At 40.5% G+C, this 23,146-nt stretch overlaps 1 protein-coding gene across 5 annotated transcripts in view; it reads left to right on the top strand.

Moving 5' to 3' along the window:
* LOC138314936 (POU domain, class 6, transcription factor 1-like) overlaps positions 1-23,146 on the top strand; it is a 45,323-nt gene that overhangs the window by 11,840 nt on the left and 10,337 nt on the right. For 4 of the 5 annotated variants that reach the window (XR_011207440.1, XM_069255582.1, XM_069255580.1 and 1 more), the window contains exons 3-5: positions 12,043-12,247; positions 21,614-21,784; positions 22,383-22,544. Coding sequence is in view for 4 of the 5 variants with exons in the window: in XM_069255582.1 (XP_069111683.1) it covers positions 12,043-12,247; positions 21,614-21,784; positions 22,383-22,544 (538 nt within the window). In the remaining variant the exon portion in view is untranslated. The remainder of the gene's footprint in view (positions 1-12,042; positions 12,248-21,613; positions 21,785-22,382; positions 22,545-23,146) is intronic. The other variant, XM_069255583.1, reaches the window with a different exon arrangement.

Here is a 23,146-nt window from a genome sequence, read left to right as displayed (position 1 = left end):
TCAAAGAAAACTGTAGTCTATACATTATGTTGAATTGATCTATAGTGGGTGTTTGTTTTCTGAATATCATTTAGGATCTCTTTGTTATCTCGATTTATCAAAGCACTTCAAATAAAAACTTTGGATTATGAGATGTTAATGGCAGAAAAGAGTTAATTGTGTTGTAGTACATGTACTAACTTGGTCTGTAAAACAATAGACATTATCAACATGGAATATTCTGGGGAGCTTTGTTTATGAGGATGCGAGGGATTAACATTGAATTGGATATTTCATGAGTGCAGTATTTTAATTCTCTCAGAAATTATTATGCAGACACGGTGTTTATGTGTAGTTACCCGTGGCATAGTTTATGTAAACGTGGTAGTGAGTGGATTCGAAGACATTGTCGGATTTATTTGGAATATCACTTGGTGTATTTTAGTTCATATATATTTGTGTTTGTGGAATCAGATTACTCACAGCTTACTTCTTATCCAAATGGAAGGGAAAAGGTAAGGAAAAGAGGAAATGAAATTGACATATGGTGAACTATGTGTAGGTATATATGTGCCAATTTGTAGTGGTACATGTATTATAATAAATCTGACAATGGAAAAATCATTTGGTTTGATAAAGTCTCTATCTGGAAATTATTTATTGATTGATTTGAACATTTAATCAACAGGAGTGGTATTTACGTGATAGATTGAGTCAGATTCATAGAATTATGCATGTACCTTGTAATTAAAACATTTAGCATGATGATATTAATTAAATAGTCCTCTCTAATTACACCATTTGATGTTGGATTTCAAACATAGTTCCTAATGGAAGTACAGTTTATCTGATTCAGTGGATAGAATCTTTCAATAATGAAATAGGAATAACAATTGATTGGATTATAAATTAAATGTGAAGTGACATAAGTATATTATTTTTTCAATTTTCAATATCTTACTGACATTTTATTTTAGATTTTGAATTATATAAAGTTATTTGGTATGTCGACTTAGGAAGTTTGAATCTAGCATGATGCACAACTGAGCTTGTTTCTCCTGAAAGAGAAAGTTTCTCAAGAGATGATTAAAATTGAATTCAACAGTATACAGTTGTTGACTGAGATTGAGGGCAACGGATGATTTGTTGGACCTGAAGACAAACTTTTGCCCGAGGCCAAAGGCGGAGGGCAACAGTTAGTTTGAGGGTGCAGCAAATCACTTGTTGCCTGAAACCCAGTCGATAAATGTTTTGTTATACCCATTGACTCAAAATAATGCATTATATATTGACGTCACCAATTGTAGGTATGACATCACTCCGGTCCAACAGCACATTTTAACAATCAATTTTAACAGTTCTTTGGACCGCTAGACGGAACAGTGCATTTATTGGCATTTTTGTCTAAGAGTTTATATAGAAACTAGGGTATAACAATCTTTATTTAATGTCCATGCTCTCTTTTTTTATACCAAATAAATTTGACAAATTGAGGTAAAGCGAATTTTAAGTAGCTAAAATATATCATCATGTTTTCTGTGGGAACAAATTATTAGAAATCTGAAAATTGAATCACATTTGTGTAGGAGAATATATTTGTGTTTGAAAATACAGTATTACCAGAGTATATATATAATATCGTCAATGATGATTAAGAATTAGTGATAAAATTGCGATTAAGTGATACAATTTCAGTAATGTTTCGAGGAGGAGGATAAAAGGTTGATTATCCCTTTTTCAGCCTGTGTATGATAGGAGTTGCCTGGAGATATTTGATAGTTCTATCACACTGGCTTATACATTTCCTGATGTTGTGAGATAGACGTTCTCAGGACGACATTGATTTCAGATAGAGGAGGCTAGAATGTTACCATGGAAATTGATGAAAATCCATTTCTCTAAGATCCAGGATTCATTTCATACCAAATCTAGCAGACAGAATAGAAAGACAGAATGTTGGCCATTATTAGTACTACTGTTTTGTGTTGGTATAGCTTTACAATATAGAATAGGGGGTATTTAAGAAATCCACTTGAATGATGATGCATACTTGTAACTCATTAACAAGAAAATCAATAAAAAAAATATTTTGCCGGACTTTTATGGAGTGGGGTACAATACTGATCATTGGGACTTAGGACTCAGGGGAAGGGGTTTGGGGTATGCCAGTACTTGTCATTGGGACTTTATGGGGAGGGGGGAGGGGTACACCAATCTTCCATTTCATTGTAATATATTTATGCACTGATAATGATATTCATCAAAACTATTATTGAGAATATAGTGCTTTGTATCAAAATGTGAACTGACTCGAGGTAAAATTGAGATTATTTTATAGTGATCATCCATCCAGATGTGAATCTAAAAGAAAGTACAATTTACTGGTAAAAGTAATTCAGCCATTTTGATTATAAGAGCTAATGTACACAGACTGTATGCAGGGCTCGACAGGCATTTTAGATAATTAAATTGTCCATATCATATTATTGTGAAGGCTAGGGATATAGACACAAACAACTACATCCTCATGTGATGCTGTAGATTTAATTATGTTGATTAAATCAGTATAGTGTGTGTAGATGTAATTTTGGATTAAAAAATAGGAATTTATGGTAGACCACTCTAAAGCATTACTCCATTACTGCATTTGCGAACAATTCTGGGCTATGTTGTACATTAATTTGTACAAGCACTTGTACATTATTTATCCAAATGTAAACCCCTTTATTTAAGTGTAAAACTAACTTACATGATCGTTTGATGAACAGAATTAAAAAATTTAAAGATACAGCATATTGCAATGTAAACATTTTATTGTGAATAATTTTTATGAAGATTTCATTTAATATATCTTAAAGAAGAATAAGCTAGGAGTAACATTTGTTTGCAAATTTTTACTACTGAAGAATAATTTTTTTTTTTGTTTGTTCATGGAAGACAATAAAAGGATTCTATGATGTATCCATGCCACTAAAAAAAAAAACAAAAAAAAAAACACACATTAAACATTTCATTATCATATAATAAAGATTAAGTGATACATACTGGCTGTGAATAGATCTGAAAGGAAGGAAATAAAAATATAGTGGTAGGATAAAAGGAGGAGACTATTTGTAAAATAATGAAAAACATTTGCACTATGCATGATAGTTCCACAGGTGTAAATCTCCTAAAGCTAAAAATAAAAACAAATGAGTTTTTTCTGTATCGTCTCCTCTCAAATAGAACATAAATACAATGTAAACAAACTTTGAAGACGTAAATAATGTTATAAGCCAATAAAATCTGAGATCTGTGCCTTGAATTAATTGTAAGCAGTTGTGTTCGACTGTAAATTAAAGGGCATTTTGTATGGTAACAATAGGAAATGAGAGAGAAGTTTCCCTGGTGCTGAAGATAAAAGATAGATTGTTTACACCTGGTGTAATCTGTACAGACTCTCAGGTGTAAAACATCTAGGTTACTGAGTACAGACGATTTGGTAACGGATCTCAATAGGCTGCTGTACTATAACAAATGTATATGTGAAACCTGGCAAACTAACGTAATATGGAACATTTCTCCTGTTAACATATAGAGATAAAACAGAATGGAGGAAGACAATATGTAATTTAATACATCATAATCTGTAGGAAACCTCTTTGCAAAGTATTTCAAGAATATAATGGTATTTGACAAAAGAAATTTTGTAGGAAATTTAGGGCATTTCTTTTGATATTATTTTTGATGCCTGCCTTACTAATATTGTTTTTTGAGCTTACAAAATGTATGGCATTTTTTTAAAAATTGTTTCCTAGTTGCCTGGTGTAGCATGGTATTTTGAATCATGGTATATTGAACCCCCCTGTCACTGACAGCTGGTTGGTGGTTTTTCTCATGGTACTCCTGCTTTCCTCCATCTCCTAAACCTAGCACATTCTTAATGCCCCTTGCTGTTAATAGAATGTAAAATTAATCTACAAACCAAAGCAATCATACTGTATATCTATGTTTTGAGTATTGTATTGTGTAAAGAGACTAATAATGTTTGAAGTTTTGAAGAGTATGACTGGGCTGGAATCAAGAGTCAAGGGTTTGAACCTGTATCTGATCACTGCAATTTCTCTTTTTCTCTTACTGTAATGTTCTGAAGAAATAACCTTTATAAATTGTAGGATTCTCCAACTAAACAAAGTACCTAGTGCTAATGCTGTACATACTTATATAACCCAGCTTCAGAACAGAACTGCTATAATTACATTTATAACTAATTAACTGTTATGTATATTCATTATCTGATTGTTATACATTTTATGCTATAAAGCATTAGGTTAATAATTCAGTTATGTTGCCAGACCTAGATGGAGAGGAAGTAAACTAATTATTACATTTACAAGTATATACCTAAGTCATCCTTCTATAGGTTAACCAATGAACAGTTTATCGTAGGTACACTACAACAGCTATGGGAATGCTATTGTCTTCAATGGTTTAAGTTTGTTGGGTTTTTTTTTCAACAAATTTATTATACATGAAAACATCTATAAAAAGATGAGATAACAGGCTTGATCTATATAAATCTTCTCTGTCATAGTGTATATACATGTATGTATATTAATTAAAACTATTATTAAGTTTCATTTAACTGATAGTTCACACACATTGTGAAGAAAATATTTTAGTAAGATTAGATGTCTATGCTTTGTATGAGCAGAAGAGGTATTTTATTTGAAACATCACTGACCCGTAATATGCTCCACTTCAATGAGATTGGCCATTAAAGTTTGAGCTACAAATGTTTCCTAAACTGAAAATGGAAATCTGATTCATGATAACATTGATATAATTTTTTTTATTTGTCTGCTACATTTTCTCCTGTCTTTGTTACAAAATTTATGAGTTGGCTAGGTTAATATGAACTTGTGAGTAGTTGTGTTTTTGATGATGAGAACCTGAATATAGCACAAAGGAGAGAAAGACAGGTAGGAGTGTAGCAGGTCTGCATTATATCAATCATTGGTGGCCAAGTACAACTAGATCACCCGGCTAGTGTTTGGAGGTCCCAGGTTTGATTCGTGGTCGGTCTGCATTATATCAATCATTGGTGGCCAAGTACAACTAGATCACCCGGCTAGTGTTTGGAGGTCCCAGGTTTGATTCGTGGTCGGTCTGCATTATATCAATCATTGGTGGCCAAGTACAACTAGATCACCCGGCTAGTGTTTGGAGGTCCCAGGTTTGATTCGTGGTTGGTCTGCATTATATCAATCATTGGTGGCCAAGTACAACTAGATCACCCGGCTTAGTGTTTGGAGGTCCCAGGTTTGATTCGTGGTCGGTCTGCATTATATCAATCATTGGTGGCCAAGTACAACTAGATCACCCGGCTAGTGTTTGGAGGTCCCAGGTTTGATTCGTGGTCGGTCTGCATTATATCAATCATTGGTGGCCAAGTACAACTAGATCACCCGGCTAGTGTTTGGAGGTCCCAGGTTTGATTCGTGGTCGGTCTGCATTATATCAATCATTGGTGGCCAAGTACAACTAGATCACCCGGCTAGTGTTTGGAGGTCCCAGGTTTGATTCGTGGTCGGTCTGCATTATATCAATCATTGGTGGCCAAGTACAACTAGATCACCCGGCTTAGTGTTTGGAGGTCCCAGGTTTGATTCGTGGTCGGTCTGCATTATATCAATCATTGGTGGCCAAGTACAACTAGATCACCCGGCTAGTGTTTGGAGGTCCCAGGTTTGATTCGTGGTCGGTCTGCAACATTTTCTTCTGTTCTGTTCCTTTCCCCTTGGTTTTAAACTTGAAAAATAAAACAGATCCATCGAGCATATCATTGATAACATTGGTAAATAACACTTTAAAGATGCTCCACCTCTGACAAATGGCATTTTTCACTATCAAAAACAGGAGCAGACGATTTAGTATTTTTCTTCAGTTATAAAAGTTACTTACTTTTTACCATTACCACCATTGAAGGTTTAGCTTCTAATTTTACTAAAAGTTTAAAATATGAAAAATAATTAATTGCATCCCGAAAAAATTCCATGGCACTATATCCTAAATGGAATGAAGTACTGATTGCACATGCACTAAAGGCGAAATAAATTATTACATAATATTTTTTGTGTTAATTAGGCATATATATACACGATTGAACACCAATTATTGTTCAAATGATGAATATCATTTATGCTCTGTCGGCGGTGGAGCATCTTTAAGTTGTTTTTCCAAGAATTCAGAAAAAGAAAAAAGAGGAGTAAAATAGCATAATTGTTTAATGGATCTCTTCTCAATTTGTCTCACCTAAACATAATACATATACATTCTGACTTTTTAACATTCATCACTACATGTGTGAAGATCCAATTCTCTTCTTCAAAACAAAGCCAGCATTAAGCCCAATTACCCCGAACAAATCCTAGAATTAAGCTCTATAAATAGCATTTCTGTGTTGGGTTGTTTCTGTATTGGAGAGTAGCCCTGAAGCTGAGAAGTGTTTTGTCTGATTGTACACGAATTCCAGCACAGTCTCAGGTATTGATCAGCCTCGGCATTTTAAGGAGATGACGACAGCTTCAGCACCAAAAGACAATTACTGGCTTCTACAACAGAAAACTGAGGTTCAGCTCCACTTGTGTATGTGACCTGATTCTCAGCTCTGTCAGCTTAACTCTGTAAGAACATCCAGAATCAGACTTAATGTCACATCCTTCCACCACAAAGCAGTTTTACTGAAAGTTTGGGTTTTATTGGTTTAACGTCCTATAATGAATTAATAGCCAAGGTCACATGGCAGGTTTGTTGGTTGAGGAAAGCCAGAATACCCGGGAAAAAAACATCGACCAGCAGTCATACCTGGCAATTGCCCCACTTGGATTCAAACTCAGGACCCAGTGGTAAAGGGTTTGTGGTAGTATGTCGAAACATCGTAAACACTCTGCTATCGCGAATGTATTCCTGAAGACTTATATTCCTTTCACATTTAGCCATTTCTTTCCAAATGGTCTAAGACCATTTAGATCAGTTTTAAAAAAGAAATATTTTTAGACATTACTAAGTGCTTAAGAAGATAGTTGGTTACCACTTATTAGGACTAGCCATAACTAATCAGCCTAACCATGCTGTATTTTGTAGTTTTCTCAGATATGTTATTTATAATGAAAGGGAAAATTGGCACTGGGGTGCTTCATTTATATGCGTGGTACCAACTTTCTTTCACAAAATTACATTACATATTGAAATTGCAAGCAGTACAGGAAATGGTTAGGCATCCCAATGCTAATTCTGAATTATTTACATAATAATGCAGTAAACTTTTGAATATTTAGAGTAAGGCAAAATAAATAAGAAATTATTCCAATATCGTACTATCAGGATGTCATCCTTTTTTTAGCCTGTTTGATAGACAGCATGCATTTGGTTTATGTATGGTAGCCTAGCCTAGGCCTGTTTTATTTAAATTTGTACTACATCAATATTATATACACAGTATATTTGAACAAAATGAATAGAAATATGGCAATATGCATTCTAATATGTACATACATATTTGATGATTTGAGCTGGTTGCTGGGTGTAATATCATCCAGGCATTTTACTAAGGTCAAAAAACCATAAAGAAAGGCATACATGAAATAATGATTTTTGTGTCCAAGTAAAGAGATGGGAGAGGGTGGCTTATCATTGTTACCAAGTGGTTGCTGGGGTTTTGTGTATTTTCCCCCTTTCTACAATACTGTTTGGGGAATTAGCATGGTATAGCGCATAAGCGACACTTTTTTGTTAACCCATTGGGTGAGCTGTTCATATTTGTCAAATATTAACTCACCTCTTTATTAGGGTATGAGATATGTTTTGTTAGTGAATTCCTCACTTAAGTATTTACATTCTATATTCCATTTTATAGATCTGTAGCAGAATTTAGCTGTAAATATTGTATTTATCGATACCATTGCCTTCTAGTGTCCTGCTAGGGGGAATTTCCCTTTAGCTCAGTCGGTAAGAGTGACGAATCAGTAAAGCCAGGGTTGCGGGTTCGAACCCAGCACACTTATTAATTCACATATTACATAGCTGCTTTTTATTTTACAAAGGAACAAATCAATCCTTAAACTAGCTAATTTTTCTTTGGATCACACATTGTAAAGTTTGAGATTTTATGATGATATAAGATATGAATGTTAAGATGATGGTATTGATAAAATATTAATGATGTTGATCAAAATGATGATGATGATGATGATGATGATGATGATAATCATGATGAGATGATGATGATTATGATGATAATGATGATGATTATGATGATGATGATGATGATGATGATGATGATGATGATAATGATGATGATGATGATGATGATGATAATCATGATGATAATGATAAGATATTGATAATGATGATGAGAGTCATGATGATGATGATGATGATGATAATGATGATAATGATCAGATGTTTATAATGATAATGATGATTAATGATGAATCATTGCTTTAATATTGTTTACACTAAATATAAAATGCATTGAAAAATAAACAATTACAAAAGAAAGAAAAAGTTTGGGATTTTAGTCGTGAAATAAAATGGAGTCAGATGAATCATATACAATAAACTATTGACAAGTAGTCCAATCCCACTAAGGTATAGTACAGGATTCATGTAGATATTTCTCAGTGTAAAGTCTATCCCTAATGTAATTAATCGTCGTAACTCAGTCACATGTTGGATCATAAAAGTGAAGTTTTGATTAATTAATTGGCAGAAGGAAATGAAACAAGCAGCTTCATTAATTAACAGTTAAGGGGGGAGACAATTATGTAGGTAAACTGCATGCCAATCTCAGAATAACTGCAATAGTGAAAGTAATTTACAGAAACATTGCTTTTGAAGCTTATAATTACTGGATGGGAACATATTACCGTACTTTACCCACTCATTATAAGGGCCCAGGGATTGAGAGATTGCCTTCCACTTTAAAAGTACTGTTGGAAAAATCTTTGCAAAAAGATTAAACCACAGATCAATTTGCAAAAGAAATGAAATAAAGAAACTTACCATCCAGATATGGATTGAATATGTATTTTTTCTAACGCGTTCCATGGGATATGTAGATAGATTCTGCTATTCATAGCCGCTATGAAAATTAGAAAAATACATTCAATCCCTATGTGTATTATTAAGATTTAAGTTTAGTAATCTTGAAGCTTTGGAAGGAGGAAAAGCTTTACAGCATTGAGGGGAAAATCCTGTACATTCTGAAAATAAAATTCATGTTTGTTATTTTTATTCCCCACTTTCATCAATGAAATTTCACATTTATTAATTTCCAATTTTGTTAGATTCTTACATACACTGTAGTTCATGTGTGGGGCAGCAGTGGCCGAGTGTCCCTCTCGACATTTTACCACAAGTCCTCCAGGTCTGGGTTGCGAGTTTGAATCCTACTTGGGCCTGTTGCGAGATACTGACCACTGGTCGGTGATTTGTTACTCTGGGTAGTCAGTCTTTCCTCACCTATACATTAAAAATGGTATGTCCTTAAATGAACCTGGCTGTTCAAATTATCATGTGTTGTGGAATCTGATCAACGTTTGGCGTTTTACATAAATGGTCAGGTTGCCAAAATAGACCGTTCTCTTTTCTAGGTCCATATATAGTTGTTGCATTTTCATGAAGAGTGTCATTTCTGAAATTTGTGTTTTAGGGTTTACAATGCTTAAAGAAAAAGAATTTCTGCTATGGAACTCGACTTTGGGTTAAAGGTGAAAGATAGCCCAAACTGAAGGAAAATGCTACCTCGACCATGTATAGCAATTAAATGATTTATACAGAGGTAGCCATTTCCTGCCTTTAGAACCGACCATCCTATTTCTGTCAACTACAGACCTATATCCTGGCTGGGAATTTGGAGACTGATAAATGCCAGATTCGGAGGCTGAAAAATCAATAGTGTCATGATGATTGTACATAACCTGTTACTGAGAGGCAGGTACCAGCAAATAGTCCTGATTACTCACATTATACTCTTTTCATTAAAATCATCAGGTTTTAACAACTGATTAGTTTTGGTCACAGTTGAATAAACACAACAAAAACTGATGCAGATCTAGTTTTGGTCACAGTTGAATAAACACAACAAAAACTGATGTAAGTTCAATGATGAAAATCAATACACTGTCCAAATGATTTTATCATGGAGACAACTTCTCAATTGTTTGTTTTTTATTCCGTGAATTACATTAAGAAAGAGATGAAATCAATTAATTTATTTAGTCTGTTATTTATTGATAATGTAGTTTACTATTCCCAGTGGTAAAAGAAACTCTCAAAATAATTGGAAATTGCTGTTTTGTTAATGAATTATCAGGTAAATCATTTTCTGTTGGCTAGCTAGCTATCACATTTTGACAGCCTATCACTATTATCTAATTATGTAATCAGTTTTATGATGAAGAGACAACATTAGATATCATATCCTGTTCTATTGCTGATTTCAGTTAACTGTTGCATAGGATATCAAATTGGGCTGTTACCTCAAGCCCTCCACTTCAGGGTTTCTAGTTCAAATCCCATGTAGGGCAGTTACCTTTGACTGCTAGTTGGTGGTTTTCCTCCAGGTACTCTGGTTAAACCTAGCTGTATGGTAGGACATTAAACCATGTACCAATCAATTCTTGAAGATGCTCCACCGCTGACAAATGATTTTTTTTTTCACTATCAAAAATAGGAGGAGACGATTTAGTATTTTCTTCAGATACAAAGGTTACTTACTTGACACCATAACCATGCACCATTGAAAAGTTTGAATTTTTGATTTTACTTCAAGTTAAGAATATAGAAATAATTCATTGCATCCCGAAAAAAATCAGTGGCTTTATATCCTATATGGAATAAAGTACTGATTGTGCATGTATCAAAATCAAAACAAATTATTTATTTTATTTTTTGTGTAAATTACACTTACATATTGTAAATTACACTTACATATACACTATTAAACACAAAATATTGTTAAGATGATGAGTATCATTTATGCTCTATCTGCGGTGGAGCATCTTTAACCTGGCTCCCAGACTTAGTCTCATGCTGACCTTTGGTAAACTGTATAAAACCCTACATCTCAAATCTCTCATTACGTAGGTCAGATTACATTACAAAAGGTCAGGATTTATTCAAGACTAGCTTTGGTTTAGGATAACATGTCAGAATAAGTGAATCTGATTCAATGTACAGTCTTTGGAATCTTTTCTTTACTAGACCATAAAACCTGTAGAAATGTAAAAGAAACAAAAATGTCCATTTTTCAGACAGTTCTGTATTATAGACAGGTGTTGTATATATATAGACAGGAGTCAATTATAGACAATTGGATAATTATGATATAAGAGGATTGACTCATTGATTATTGGTATAGTATTATTCTGATAACTATAATTGTGTGCTATAAATCATGGCCTTAGTAGATCAATATAGGACAATAGTGTTGTGATAATTAAAACAAGATTGTATTTAACCCGTGTCACTCTGATCAGATTACTTTGTCACAAAGTCCATTGTGTTTTATTGCTGAAGTAGAAAATCATTTTATAGAGACGGGATGCTGATTGGTGAGGTCTGAACCTGTGTCAATAATGATCAATCTCAATGGAAAATGAATAATTACCAATTGATCTCTATTGACCTTTGACCTCTGTAAATCAACATGTGCAGACTGAGTCATTAGTGAAGTATGATTCTGATCAGGTTCCGACCTTTATCAGTCCTGTCACACTGTTAATGTGTAGATTTTACTGACTCTCTTTGTCATTAGATTACTTCGTTAGTAGTATTACAAGTGTGATGTTGCAATGGAAGTATCCCACCTCAATTTTATATCATATATGTCATTGAAACATTGAAGTTTCATGATATCAAATTTGAAATAAACATAAAGATAAGAAATGATTAATGAAAATAACCAACAATTTACAAATGTTCTTTTAATCTTATACTGCAGCTCTTGCAATGTTATCATGTGTTTTGTTTAAATAATGATGACTACAAATATACCGAACTGTTTTTATCTCATTACAGGATGTTATGCTATCAGCGACAAGTACACAATCACCATTGGCGACAGCCTCTTCTGTGTTTACCATGCCAACCATTTCCATGCCAACCGTATCCATGGCGAACAACACCGGGCTAGGGGGACTGGCTGACCACCTTTTCTTACCACATATCCCCTCAGTGACAGACACGCCTGGTTCCAACTCCCATGGCGATGGAAAAGCTGATGGTACGGCTTAGTTAATTTAGTCAATAGGGCAACAAACTCATCCAGAAATACAGAATTTAATTAAGCTTCATTTTTGTCATCTTTAATTGAAGATCAAACAAGGAAGATTTGATAATATACTAACAGGATTATTTCCCTGTTAGTTGGAAGCCCAAAATATTGCTTACTTATCTACCCTTAATTTGATCTTCCAAGTGTTTCATGTTAACAAAAGTACTATTCAAAGGAGCACACATATGTGTAACTATGTAAACAATAATTTTGAGGAAGAAATGTATTACAACAAGCTTAATCAGTGAATTGCGTTTGACCTGAAAGCTAGATTATGAATATTATCTATAAAAATGAATTGTCTATACCATATTCAATTTCTTGTTAACATACAAAATCAGAGTCTGAAATAAATTTTACACAAATTTTTGTTTTTTGAGGAAAATTTAATTAGAAATTTCTGAATCTAAAACCCATTCCCATTCTATGTTTGATGATTGAATATATTCTTCATCACAACATTTATATATCAGAGGAGATATTCCATTCATCTGAATCTTAAAGTTCAGAAATCCATTACCTTGATATAAAACAGTAATTCATTGAAAAGTATTATCTGCTCATAGTAAAATTCTCTAACATGCTCTAAAGTTTTACCAATTTTACATTAAAATGTGCTGACTTTGTGTAATATCGTCTGTAGTATGATATCTCTCCGATCTTTAAGACTTGTATGATATGTTACTTTCCACTATTGTCTGACCAGGTGACAGACATTTGTGTTTTAGTTATATTCTTCTGGTCAGAGATATTTGAGACGTAATTAGGGCCTGCATCGAGAGTCCTAGAGTAGTCAATTTATCTGTCTGTGGTAGAGTCTGATACCCAGATGGGTCAGTCATTTAGTGGGGCCCTTCCTGACTTGTGGTAGGGTCTGATACCCTGATGGGTCAGTCATTTAGTGGGGCCCTTCCTGACTTGTGGTAGCGTCTGATACCCTGATGGGTCAGTCATTTAGTGGGGCCCTTCTTGACTTGTGGTAGGGTCTGATACCCTGATGGGTCGGTCAATTAGTGGGGCCCTTCTTGACTTGTGGTAGGGTCTGATACCCTGATGGGTCAGTCATTTAGTGGGGCCCTTCCTGACTTGTGGTAGGGTCTGATACCCTGATGGGTCAGTCATTTAGTGGGGCCCTTCTTGACTTGTGGTAGGGTCTGATACCCTGGTGGGTCAGTCATTTAGTGGGGCCCTTCCTGACTTGTGGTAGGGTCTGATACCCTGATGGGTCAGTCATTTAGTGGGGCCCTTCTTGACTTGTGGTAGGGTCTGATACCCTGATGGGTCAGTCATTTAGTGGGGCCCTTCCTGACTTGTGGTAGGGTCTGATACCCTGATGGGTCAGTCATTTAGTGGGGCCCTTCCTGACTTGTGGTAGGGTCTGATACCCTGATGGGTCAGTCATTTAGTGGGGCCCTTCTTGACTTGTGGTAGAGTCTGATACCCTGGTGGGTCAGTCATTTAGTGGGGCCCTTCCTGACTTGTGGTAGGGTCTGATACCCTGGTGGGTCAGTCATTTAGTGGGGCCCTTCCTGACTTGTGGTAGGGTCTGATACCCTGATGGGTCAGTCATTTAGTGGGGCCCTTCCTGACTTGTGGTAGGGTCTGATACCCTGATGGGTCAGTCATTTAGTGGGGCCCTTCCTGACTTGTGGTAGGGTCTGATACCCTGATGGGTCAGTCATTTAGTGGGGCCCTTCCTGACTTGTGGTAGGGTCTGATACCCTGTGGGTCATCATTTAGTGGGGCCCTTCCTGACTTGTGGTAGGGTCTGATACCCTGGTGGGTCAGTCATTTAGTGGGGCCCTTCCTGACTTGTGGTAGGGTCTGATACCCTGATGGGTCAGTCATTTAGTGGGGCCCTTCTGACTGTGGTACCTGGTAGGGGCCCTTCTGACTGTGTAGGGTCTGATACCCTGATGGGTCAGTCATTTAGTGGGGCCCTTCCTGACCTGTGGTAGAGTCTGATACCCTGGTGGGTCAATCATTTAGTGGGGCCCTTCCTGACTTGTGGTAGGGTCTGATACCCTGGTGGGTCAGTCATTTAGTGGGGCCCTTCCTGACTTGTGGTAGGGTCTGATACCCTGATGGGTCAGTCATTTAGTGGGGCCCTTCCTGACTGTGGTAGGGTCTGATACCCTGATGGGTCAGTCATTTAGTGGGGCCCTTCCTGACCTGTGGTAGGGTACTGATACCCTGATGGTCAGTCATTTAGTGGGGCCCTTCCTGACTTGTGGTAGGGTCTGATACCCTGATGGGTCAGTCATTTAGTGGGGCCCTTCCTGACTTGTGGTAGGGTCTGATACCCTGATGGGTCAGTCATTTAGTGGGGCCCTTCCTGACTTGTGGTAGAGTCTGATACCCTGATGGGTCAGTCATTTAGTGGGGCCCTTCCTGACTTGTGGTAGGGTCTGATACCCTGATGGGTCAGTCATTTAGTGGGGCCCTTCCTGACCTGTGGTAGGGTCTGATACCCTGATGGGTCAGTCATTTAGTGGGGCCCTTCCTGACTGTGGTAGGGTCTGATACCCTGATGGGTCAGTCATTTAGTGGGGCCCTTCCTGACTTGTGGTAGGGTCTGATACCCTGATGGGTCAGTCATTTAGTGGGGCCCTTCCTGACTTGTGGTAGGGTCTGATACCCTGATGGGTCAGTCATTTAGTGGGGCCCTTCCTGACTTGTGGTAGGGTCTGATACCCTGATGGGTCAGTCATTTAGTGGGGCCCTTCCTGACCTGTGGTAGGGTCTGATACCCTGATGGGTCAGTCATTTAGTGGGGCCCTTCCTGACTTGTGGTAGGGTCTGATACCCTGATGGGTCAGTCATTTAGTGGGGCCCTTCCTGACTTGTGGTAGGGTCTGATACCCTGATGGGTCAGTCATTTAGTGGGGCCCTTCCTGACCTGTGGTAGGGTCTGATACCCTGATGGGTCAGTCATTTAGTGGGGCCCTTCCTGACTTGTGGTAGGGTCTGATACCCTGATGGGTCAGTCATTTAGTGGGGCCCTTCCTGACTTGTGGTAGGGTCTGATACCCTGATGGGTCAGTCATTTAGTGGGGCCCTTCCTGACTTGTGGTAGGGTCTGATACCCTGATGGGTCAGTCATTTAGTGGGGCCCTTCCTGACTTGTGGTAGGGTCTGATACCCTGATGGGTCAGTCATTTAGTGGGGCCCTTCCTGACTTGTGGTAGGGTCTGATACCCTGATGGGTCAGTCATTTAGTGGGGCCCTTCCTGACTTGTGGTAGGGTCTGATACCCTGATGGGTCAGTCATTTAGTGGGGCCCTTCCTGACTTGTGGTAGGGTCTGATACCCTGATGGGTCAGTCATTTAGTGGGGCCCTTCCTGACTTGTGGTAGGGTCTGATACCCTGATGGGTCAGTCATTTAGTGGGGCCCTTCCTGACCTGTGGTAGGGTCTGATACCCTGATGGGTCAGTCATTTAGTGGGGCCCTTCCTGACTTGTGGTAGGGTCTGATACCCTGATGGGTCAGTCATTTAGTGGGGCCCTTCCTGACTTGTGGTAGGGTCTGATACCCTGATGGGTCAGTCATTTAGTGGGGCCCTTCCTGACCTGTGGTAGGGTCTGATACCCTGATGGGTCAGTCATTTAGTGGGGCCCTTCCTGACTTGTGGTAGGGTCTGATACCCTGATGGGTCAGTCATTTAGTGGGGCCCTTCCTGACTTGTGGTAGGGTCTGATACCCTGATGGGTCAGTCATTTAGTGGGGCCCTTCCTGACTTGTGGTAGGGTCTGATACCCTGATGGGTCAGTCATTTAGTGGGGCCCTTCTTGACTTGTGGTAGAGTCTGATACCCTGGTGGGTCAGTCATTTAGTGGGGCCCTTCCTGACTTGTGGTAGAGTCTGATACCCTGGTGGGTCAGTCATTTAGTGGGGCCCTTCCTGACTTGTGGTAGGGTCTGATACCCTGGTGGGTCAGTCATTTAGTGGGGCCCTTCCTGACTTGTGGTAGGGTCTGATACCCTGATGGGTCAGTCATTTAGTGGGGCCCTTCCTGACTTGTGGTAGGGTCTGATACCCTGATGGGTCAGTCATTTAGTGGGGCCCTTCCTGACTTGTGGTAGGGTCTGATACCCTGATGGGTCAGTCATTTAGTGGGGCCCTTCCTGACTTGTGGTAGGGTCTGATACCCTGATGGGTCAGTCATTTAGTGGGGCCCTTCCTGACTTGTGGTAGGGTCTGATACCCTGATGGGTCAGTCATTTAGTGGGGCCCTTCCTGACTTGTGGTAGGGTCTGATACCCTGATGGGTCAGTCATTTAGTTGGGGCCCTTCCTGACTTGTGGTAGGGTCTGATACCCTGATGGGTCAGTCATTTAGTGGGGCCCTTCCTGACCTGTGGTAGGGTCTGATACCCTGATGGGTCAGTCATTTAGTGGGGCCCTTCCTGACTTGTGGTAGGGTCTGATACCCTGATGGGTCAGTCCATTTAGTGGGGCCCTTCCTGACTTGTGGTAGGGTCTGATACCCTGATGGGTCAGTCATTTAGTGGGGCCCTTCCTGACCTGTGGTAGGGTCTGATACCCTGATGGGTCAGTCATTTAGTGGGGCCCTTCCTGACCTGTGGTAGGGTCTAGGTCTAAAACCCTGGTGAGTCAATCATTTAGTGGGGCCCTTCCTGACTTGTGGTAGGGTCTGATACCCTGGTGGGTCAGTCATTTAGTGGGGCCCTTCCTGACTTGTGGTAGGGTCTGATACCCTGATGGGTCAGTCATTTAGTGGGGCCCTTCCTGACTTGTGGTAGGGTCTGATACCCTGATGGGTCAGTCATTTAGTGGGGCCCTTCCTGACTTGTGGTAGGGTCTGATACCCTGGTGGGTCAGTCATTTAGTGGGGCCCTTCCTGACTTGTGGTAGGGTCTGATACCCTGATGGGTCAGTCATTTAGTGGGGCCCTTCCTGACCTGTGGTAGGGTCTGATACCCTGATGGGTCAGTCATTTAGTGGGGCCCTTCCTGACTTGTGGTAGGGTCTGATACCCTGATGGGTCAGTCATTTAGTGGGGCCCTTCCTGACTTGTGGTAGGGTCTGATACCCTGATGGGTCAGTCATTTAGTGGGGCCCTTCCTGACTGTGGTAGGGTCTGATACCCTGATGGGTCAGTCATTTAGTGGGGCCCTTCCTGACTTGTGGTAGGGTCTGATACCCTGATGGGTCAGTCATTTAGTGGGGCCCTTCCTGACTTGTGGTAGGGTCTGATACCCTGATGGGTCAGTCATTTAGTGGGGCCCTTCCTGACTTGTGGTAGGGTCTGATACCCTGGTGGGTCAGTCATTTAGTGGGGCCCTTCCTGACTTGTGGTAGGGTCTGATACCCTGATGGGTCAGTCATTTAGTGGGGCCCTTCCTGACTTGTGGTAGGGTCTGATACCCTGATGGGTCAGTCATTTAGTGGGGCCCTTCCTGACTTGTGGTAGGGTCTGATACCCTGATTGGTCAGTCATTTAGTGGGGCCCTTCCTGACTTGTGGTAGAGTCTGATACCCTGATGGGTCAGTCATTTAGTGGGGCCTTCCTGACCTGTGGTAGGGTCTGATACCCTGATGGGTCAGTCATTTAGTGGGACCCTTCTTGACTTGTGGTAGAGTCTGATACCCTGGTGAGTCAATCATTTAGTGGGGCCCTTCCTGACTTGTGGTAGGGTCTGATACCCTGGTGGGTCAGTCATTTAGTGGGGCCCTTCCTGACTTGTGGTAGGGTCTGATACCCTGATGGGTCAGTCATTTAGTGGGGCCCTTCCTGACTTGTGGTAGGGTCTGATACCCTGATGGGTCAGTCATTTAGTGGGGCCCTTCCTGACCTGTGGTAGGGTCTGATACCCTGATGGGTCAGTCATTTAGTGGGGCCCTTCCTGACTTGTGGTAGAGTCTGATACCCTGGTGAGTCAATCATTTAGTGGGGCCCTTCCTGACTTGTGGTAGGGTCTGATACCCTGATGGGTCAGTCATTTAGTGGGGCCCTTCCTGACTTGTGGTAGGGTCTGATACCCTGATGGGTCAGTCATTTAGTGGGGCCCTTCCTGACTGTGGTAGGGTCTGATACCCTGATGGGTCAGTCATTTAGTGGGGCCCTTCCTGACTTGTGGTAGGGTCTGATACCCTGATGGGTCAGTCATTTAGTGGGGCCCTTCCTGACTTGTGGTAGGGTCTGATACCCTGTGTGGTAGGTCATTAGTGGGCCCTTCCTGACTTGTGTAGGGTCAACCTGTGGTCATCATTTAGTGGGGCCCTTCCTGACTTGTGGTAGGGTCTGATACCCTGATGGGTCAGTCATTTAGTGGGGCCCTTCCTGACTTGTGGTAGGGTCTGATACCCTGATGGGTCAGTCATTTAGTGGGGCCCTTCTTGACTTGTGGTAGGTCTGATACCCTGATGGGTCAGTCATTTAGTGGGGCCCTTCCTGACTTGTGGTAGGGTCTGATACCCTGGTGGGTCAGTCATTTAGTGGGGCCCTTCCTGACTTGTGGTAGGGTCTGATACCCTGATGGGTCAGTCATTTAGTGGGGCCCTTCCTGACTTGTGGTAGGTCTGATACCCTGATGGGTCAGTCATTTAGTGGGGCCCTTCCTGACTTGTGGTAGGGTCTGATACCCTGATGGGTCAGTCATTTAGTGGGGCCCTTCCTGACTTGTGGTAGGGTCTGATACCCTGATGGGTCAGTCATTTAGTGGGGCCCTTCCTGACTTGTGGTAGGGTCTGATACCCTGGTGGGTCAGTCATTTAGTGGGGCCCTTCCTGACTTGTGGTAGGGTCTGATACCCTGATGGGTCAGTCATTTAGTGGGGCCCTTCCTGACTTGTGGTAGAGTCTGATACCCTGATGGGTCAGTCATTTAGTGGGGCCCTTCCTGACCTGTGGTAGGGTCTGATACCCTGATGGGTCAGTCATTTAGTGGGGCCCTTCCTGACTTGTGGTAGGGTCTGATACCCTGATGGGTCAGTCATTTAGTGGGGCCCTTCCTGACTTGTGGTAGGGTCTGATACCCTGATGGGTCAGTCATTTAGTGGGGCCCTTCCTGACCTGTGGTAGGGTCTAATACCCTGATGGGTCAATCATTTAGTGGGGCCCTTCCTGACTTGTGGTAGGGTCTGATACCCTGATGGGTCAGTCATTTAGTGGGGCCCTTCCTGACCTGTGGTAGGGTCTGATACCCTGATGGGTCAGTCATTTAGTGGGGCCCTTCCTTCTTGACTTGTGGTAGAGTCTGATACCCTGATGGGTCAGTCATTTAGTGGGGCCCTTCCTGACCTGTGGTAGGGTCTGATACCCTGATGGGTCAGTCATTTAGTGGGGCCCTTCCTGACCTGTGGTAGGGTCTGATACCCTGATGGGTCAGTCATTTAGTGGGGCCCTTCCTGACCTGTGGTAGGGTCTGATACCCTGATGGGTCAGTCATTAGTGGGCCTTCGTCATTAGTGGGCCTGACCTGTGTAGGGTGATACCCTGACTTGGGTCAGTCATCATTTAGTGGGGCCCTTCCTGACCTGTGGTAGGGTCTGATACCCTGATGGGTCAGTCAGTCATTTTAGTGGGGCCCTTCCTGACTTGTGGTAGGGTCTGATACCCTGATGGGTCAGTCATTTAGTGGGGCCCTTCCTGACCTGTGGTAGGGTCTGATACCCTGATGGGTCAGTCATTTAGTGGGGCCCTTCCTGACTTGTGGTAGGGTCTGATACCCTGATGGGTCAGTCATTTAGTGGGGCCCTTCCTGACTTGTGGTAGGGTCTGATACCCTGATGGGTCAGTCATTTAGTGGGGCCCTTCCTGACTTGTGGTAGGGTCTGATACCCTGATGGGTCAGTCATTTAGTGGGGCCCTTCCTGACTTGTGGTAGGGTCTGATACCCTGATGGGTCAGTCATTTAGTGGGGCCCTTCCTGACTTGTGGTAGGGTCTGATACCATGATGGGTCAGTCATTTAGTGGGGCCCTTCCTAACTTGTGGTAGGGTCTGATACCCTGATGGGTCAGTCATTTATCAGCATCCTTCCTCACCCATCAGTATTCTAGTTTTGGCAGTTGTGAGTTTAGTCCAGCTATAGACTATAGATTGGTGGATTGTATGTCCCCACCATGAAAATACAGATATAAAGTGCTACCATTGTCCTGTCCTATTCCATTCCATCCCACTTTAATCTGTGTATGTGGATGGATTTCCTAGTCTTTTTTTAATTCTTGCTTTAATCCACCATCACGTCCTAAAATAACCACAGTAGCTGTTAATGTTATGTAAAACACTAACAAACCTCGTTTATATTGATTAGAACAGCCGCATCATTAAACATCCAATCATTAAAGTTTCCAATTAATCACAACCTCTACATCAAAAGCCTTCTTATCTTTTATCATTGTAATTTCTAACGAATCTGCCAATGTAGACAAAAAACGTTCTGGAGTGATTTATTCCCATGGGAAATAGTTGAAACTCCCTGGAACACCAATAACTCCATAGAGACCCATTACATGCAGTCGGATGTAGTTATTTCCCGGAAAATCAATAGAGGTTTGGAATGGTGAGAGATCACATATGTCTATGTCAGTCGGATACATGTGGCCTGATATCTCCCTAGCCAGGAAACAATATCGTTTGTAGTTCGATATCTCTCCCATCTCCGCCACTTGTACATTATCCATCACATATATGTGGCTGGTACTTTGATGCACTCTCTGAGAGAAGGAACGATGCCAGCTTCATGATCATCATGATACTGTAACAATCCTTTTAGCAATTCTATAGCAGTTAGGTCTTTCTAAGATGAGCTGAGATTTAATGACAATCATAAGGGTTGCAATGTCCAATTCTTACATTCTATCATTATTTGCCCAGTGTTTGTGCTGGGTGTTGCAGAAATGGGGTCCTTTATAGATAAAGTTTGATCCCTTTGTATTCTGTTCTTAAAAAGGATATGGTAATGACACAATACAAACCCTACCTGTACCTCAAGCTCTGTGTCACACGTTTGGGTAGTTGGCAGTTACTGACTATAAGTTTGCTGGGTACCCCAGGCTTTCCTCATGCTCTATTAAACCTTAAGCAAAAATAGACGAGGTCTTCAGTTATAAAATCTTCAGTTAACAATTCAGAGTATTCACTGTCTTTAGAGATGGGCATGTTCCCACAATTTGCTCTCAGATTTCGATTATAAAGCATAACGGATTTTTACAATATCTCAATAATTCAACGTCAAAGTCAGGATTGTCAATTCACTCTACGTAACCTATGGAAGTTATAAATAGTAATAAGTCCTTATTGTAAAGTGTTATATCTCGAGTATTTACTTACAAGTATTTTGATTGACAGGTGGAATCACATCGCTGTCCAGTCCCACTCAGCTGTTTGGTCAGCCGCAGGTGGCAGCACCGCAGTTCTTCCTCACAGGTCAGTCAGTGCAGGCCGCGGCGGCATCAGCGGCTGGTCAGTGTCACAGTCCGGCCTCCTCAATACAGCAGCTTCTCATTCCTGTCTCCACAGGTAGTCACCACTACCACCAACCCACCCTCGTACCCTCTAACTACTGTCTGTACCAACTTATCGTGGTGTACCATTATATTTGGCAAATTTCTTAGGTGACTAGGAATCACCAAAATCGGTCACTTGGAAAATGATCAAGCACAGGAATAGTAGATCCATATCATTCTAAATCGCAAAAATAAATGGTGGTGAAAAAATGGTCGTGCACAAAAATGCTTAATTAAGGCACCTTAAAAATAAGTTGATTAACATCTTTTAAAAAAACGCGAAATGTTTTTATCACGTGTCAAAAGTTGGTTAACATCTTTTGAAAAAAACCTCAAATGTTTTTATCAAATGTCTGGAAAATATCCCATATTGATAGCTTTTATTGGTTGTTTGACTGAAGTGTCTCTAACCTGTGCTCAGCATATTCTCCCCTAACTTGATATGAAATAATATTAGTATTGTAAACCAACTTCACAGCTACTTAATTTCATGATTTCCATCTTAAAAAATAAGTTCTCGAAGATAAGCGTTCACAGTTTGTCTTCGAGTGTCTATATGTCACTTTTATAAAGTTGAATGTTATAATAGCAGAGATTTGATACATTTGTAGGTAATGGAGCACAGCAGTTCATTAGTATTCCTGTGTCCCTGGCTGCTGGCGGTAACCAACAGATACAGCTACTCACCACATCTAATGGACAGATCATCGCCACAAATCTAGCCAACATCCCCGGTCTCACACAACCTCTCAACCTCAATATCAACAACACAGGTACATATCTTAAAAGGGGCTGTGATGACTAAGTGGGTAAGATGTCCCGATATATATAACCACAAGCCTCTACCTCTGTGTAACGAGTTTGATTCCAATGTGAGGCAGTTGCCAGGTACTTACCACTGGTCAGTGGTACTTTTCCACCTATAAACCTTTCACATTCTAAAATGACCTTGACGCTTAATTGAATGTTAAACTAACCAACCAAACCCATTGTAAGAGTCTGTGTTGTTTTTTAGATATTGATAAGACTGGCCACCAGTCTCTAGAATATTGAAAAAAATCACTTAAATTTGGCTTGATTATTTTTGTCCTACTACTTTGTTCTTCGGAACGTTACGCTTCTCAATTTTACCGACTAGCACAACACTACATATTTGCATAATGTAGTCACAATATGTAAAATCGAGAAGCATTCCTAGAGAAAATTGAACATGGCGGTGATGGTTAAAGTAAGTGAGCTACACAATGTTTAAATGGAGTTTCTACAAAGTACGGGTCATGACACCTCCAAAGGAGATTGTGGATGAACACAGTTATGGGTACAGTTTACCACCACAGACGTAGATTTTGTGATTTTGGCTTGATTTTTAAGGTAC

This window comes from Argopecten irradians, chromosome 2, assembly GCF_041381155.1.
Source record: "Argopecten irradians isolate NY chromosome 2, Ai_NY, whole genome shotgun sequence".
NCBI lineage: Eukaryota > Metazoa > Mollusca > Bivalvia > Pectinida > Pectinidae > Argopecten > Argopecten irradians.
The sequence above is the reverse complement of the archived record's forward strand: the minus strand, read 5'-3'. Positions and strand labels throughout refer to the sequence as shown.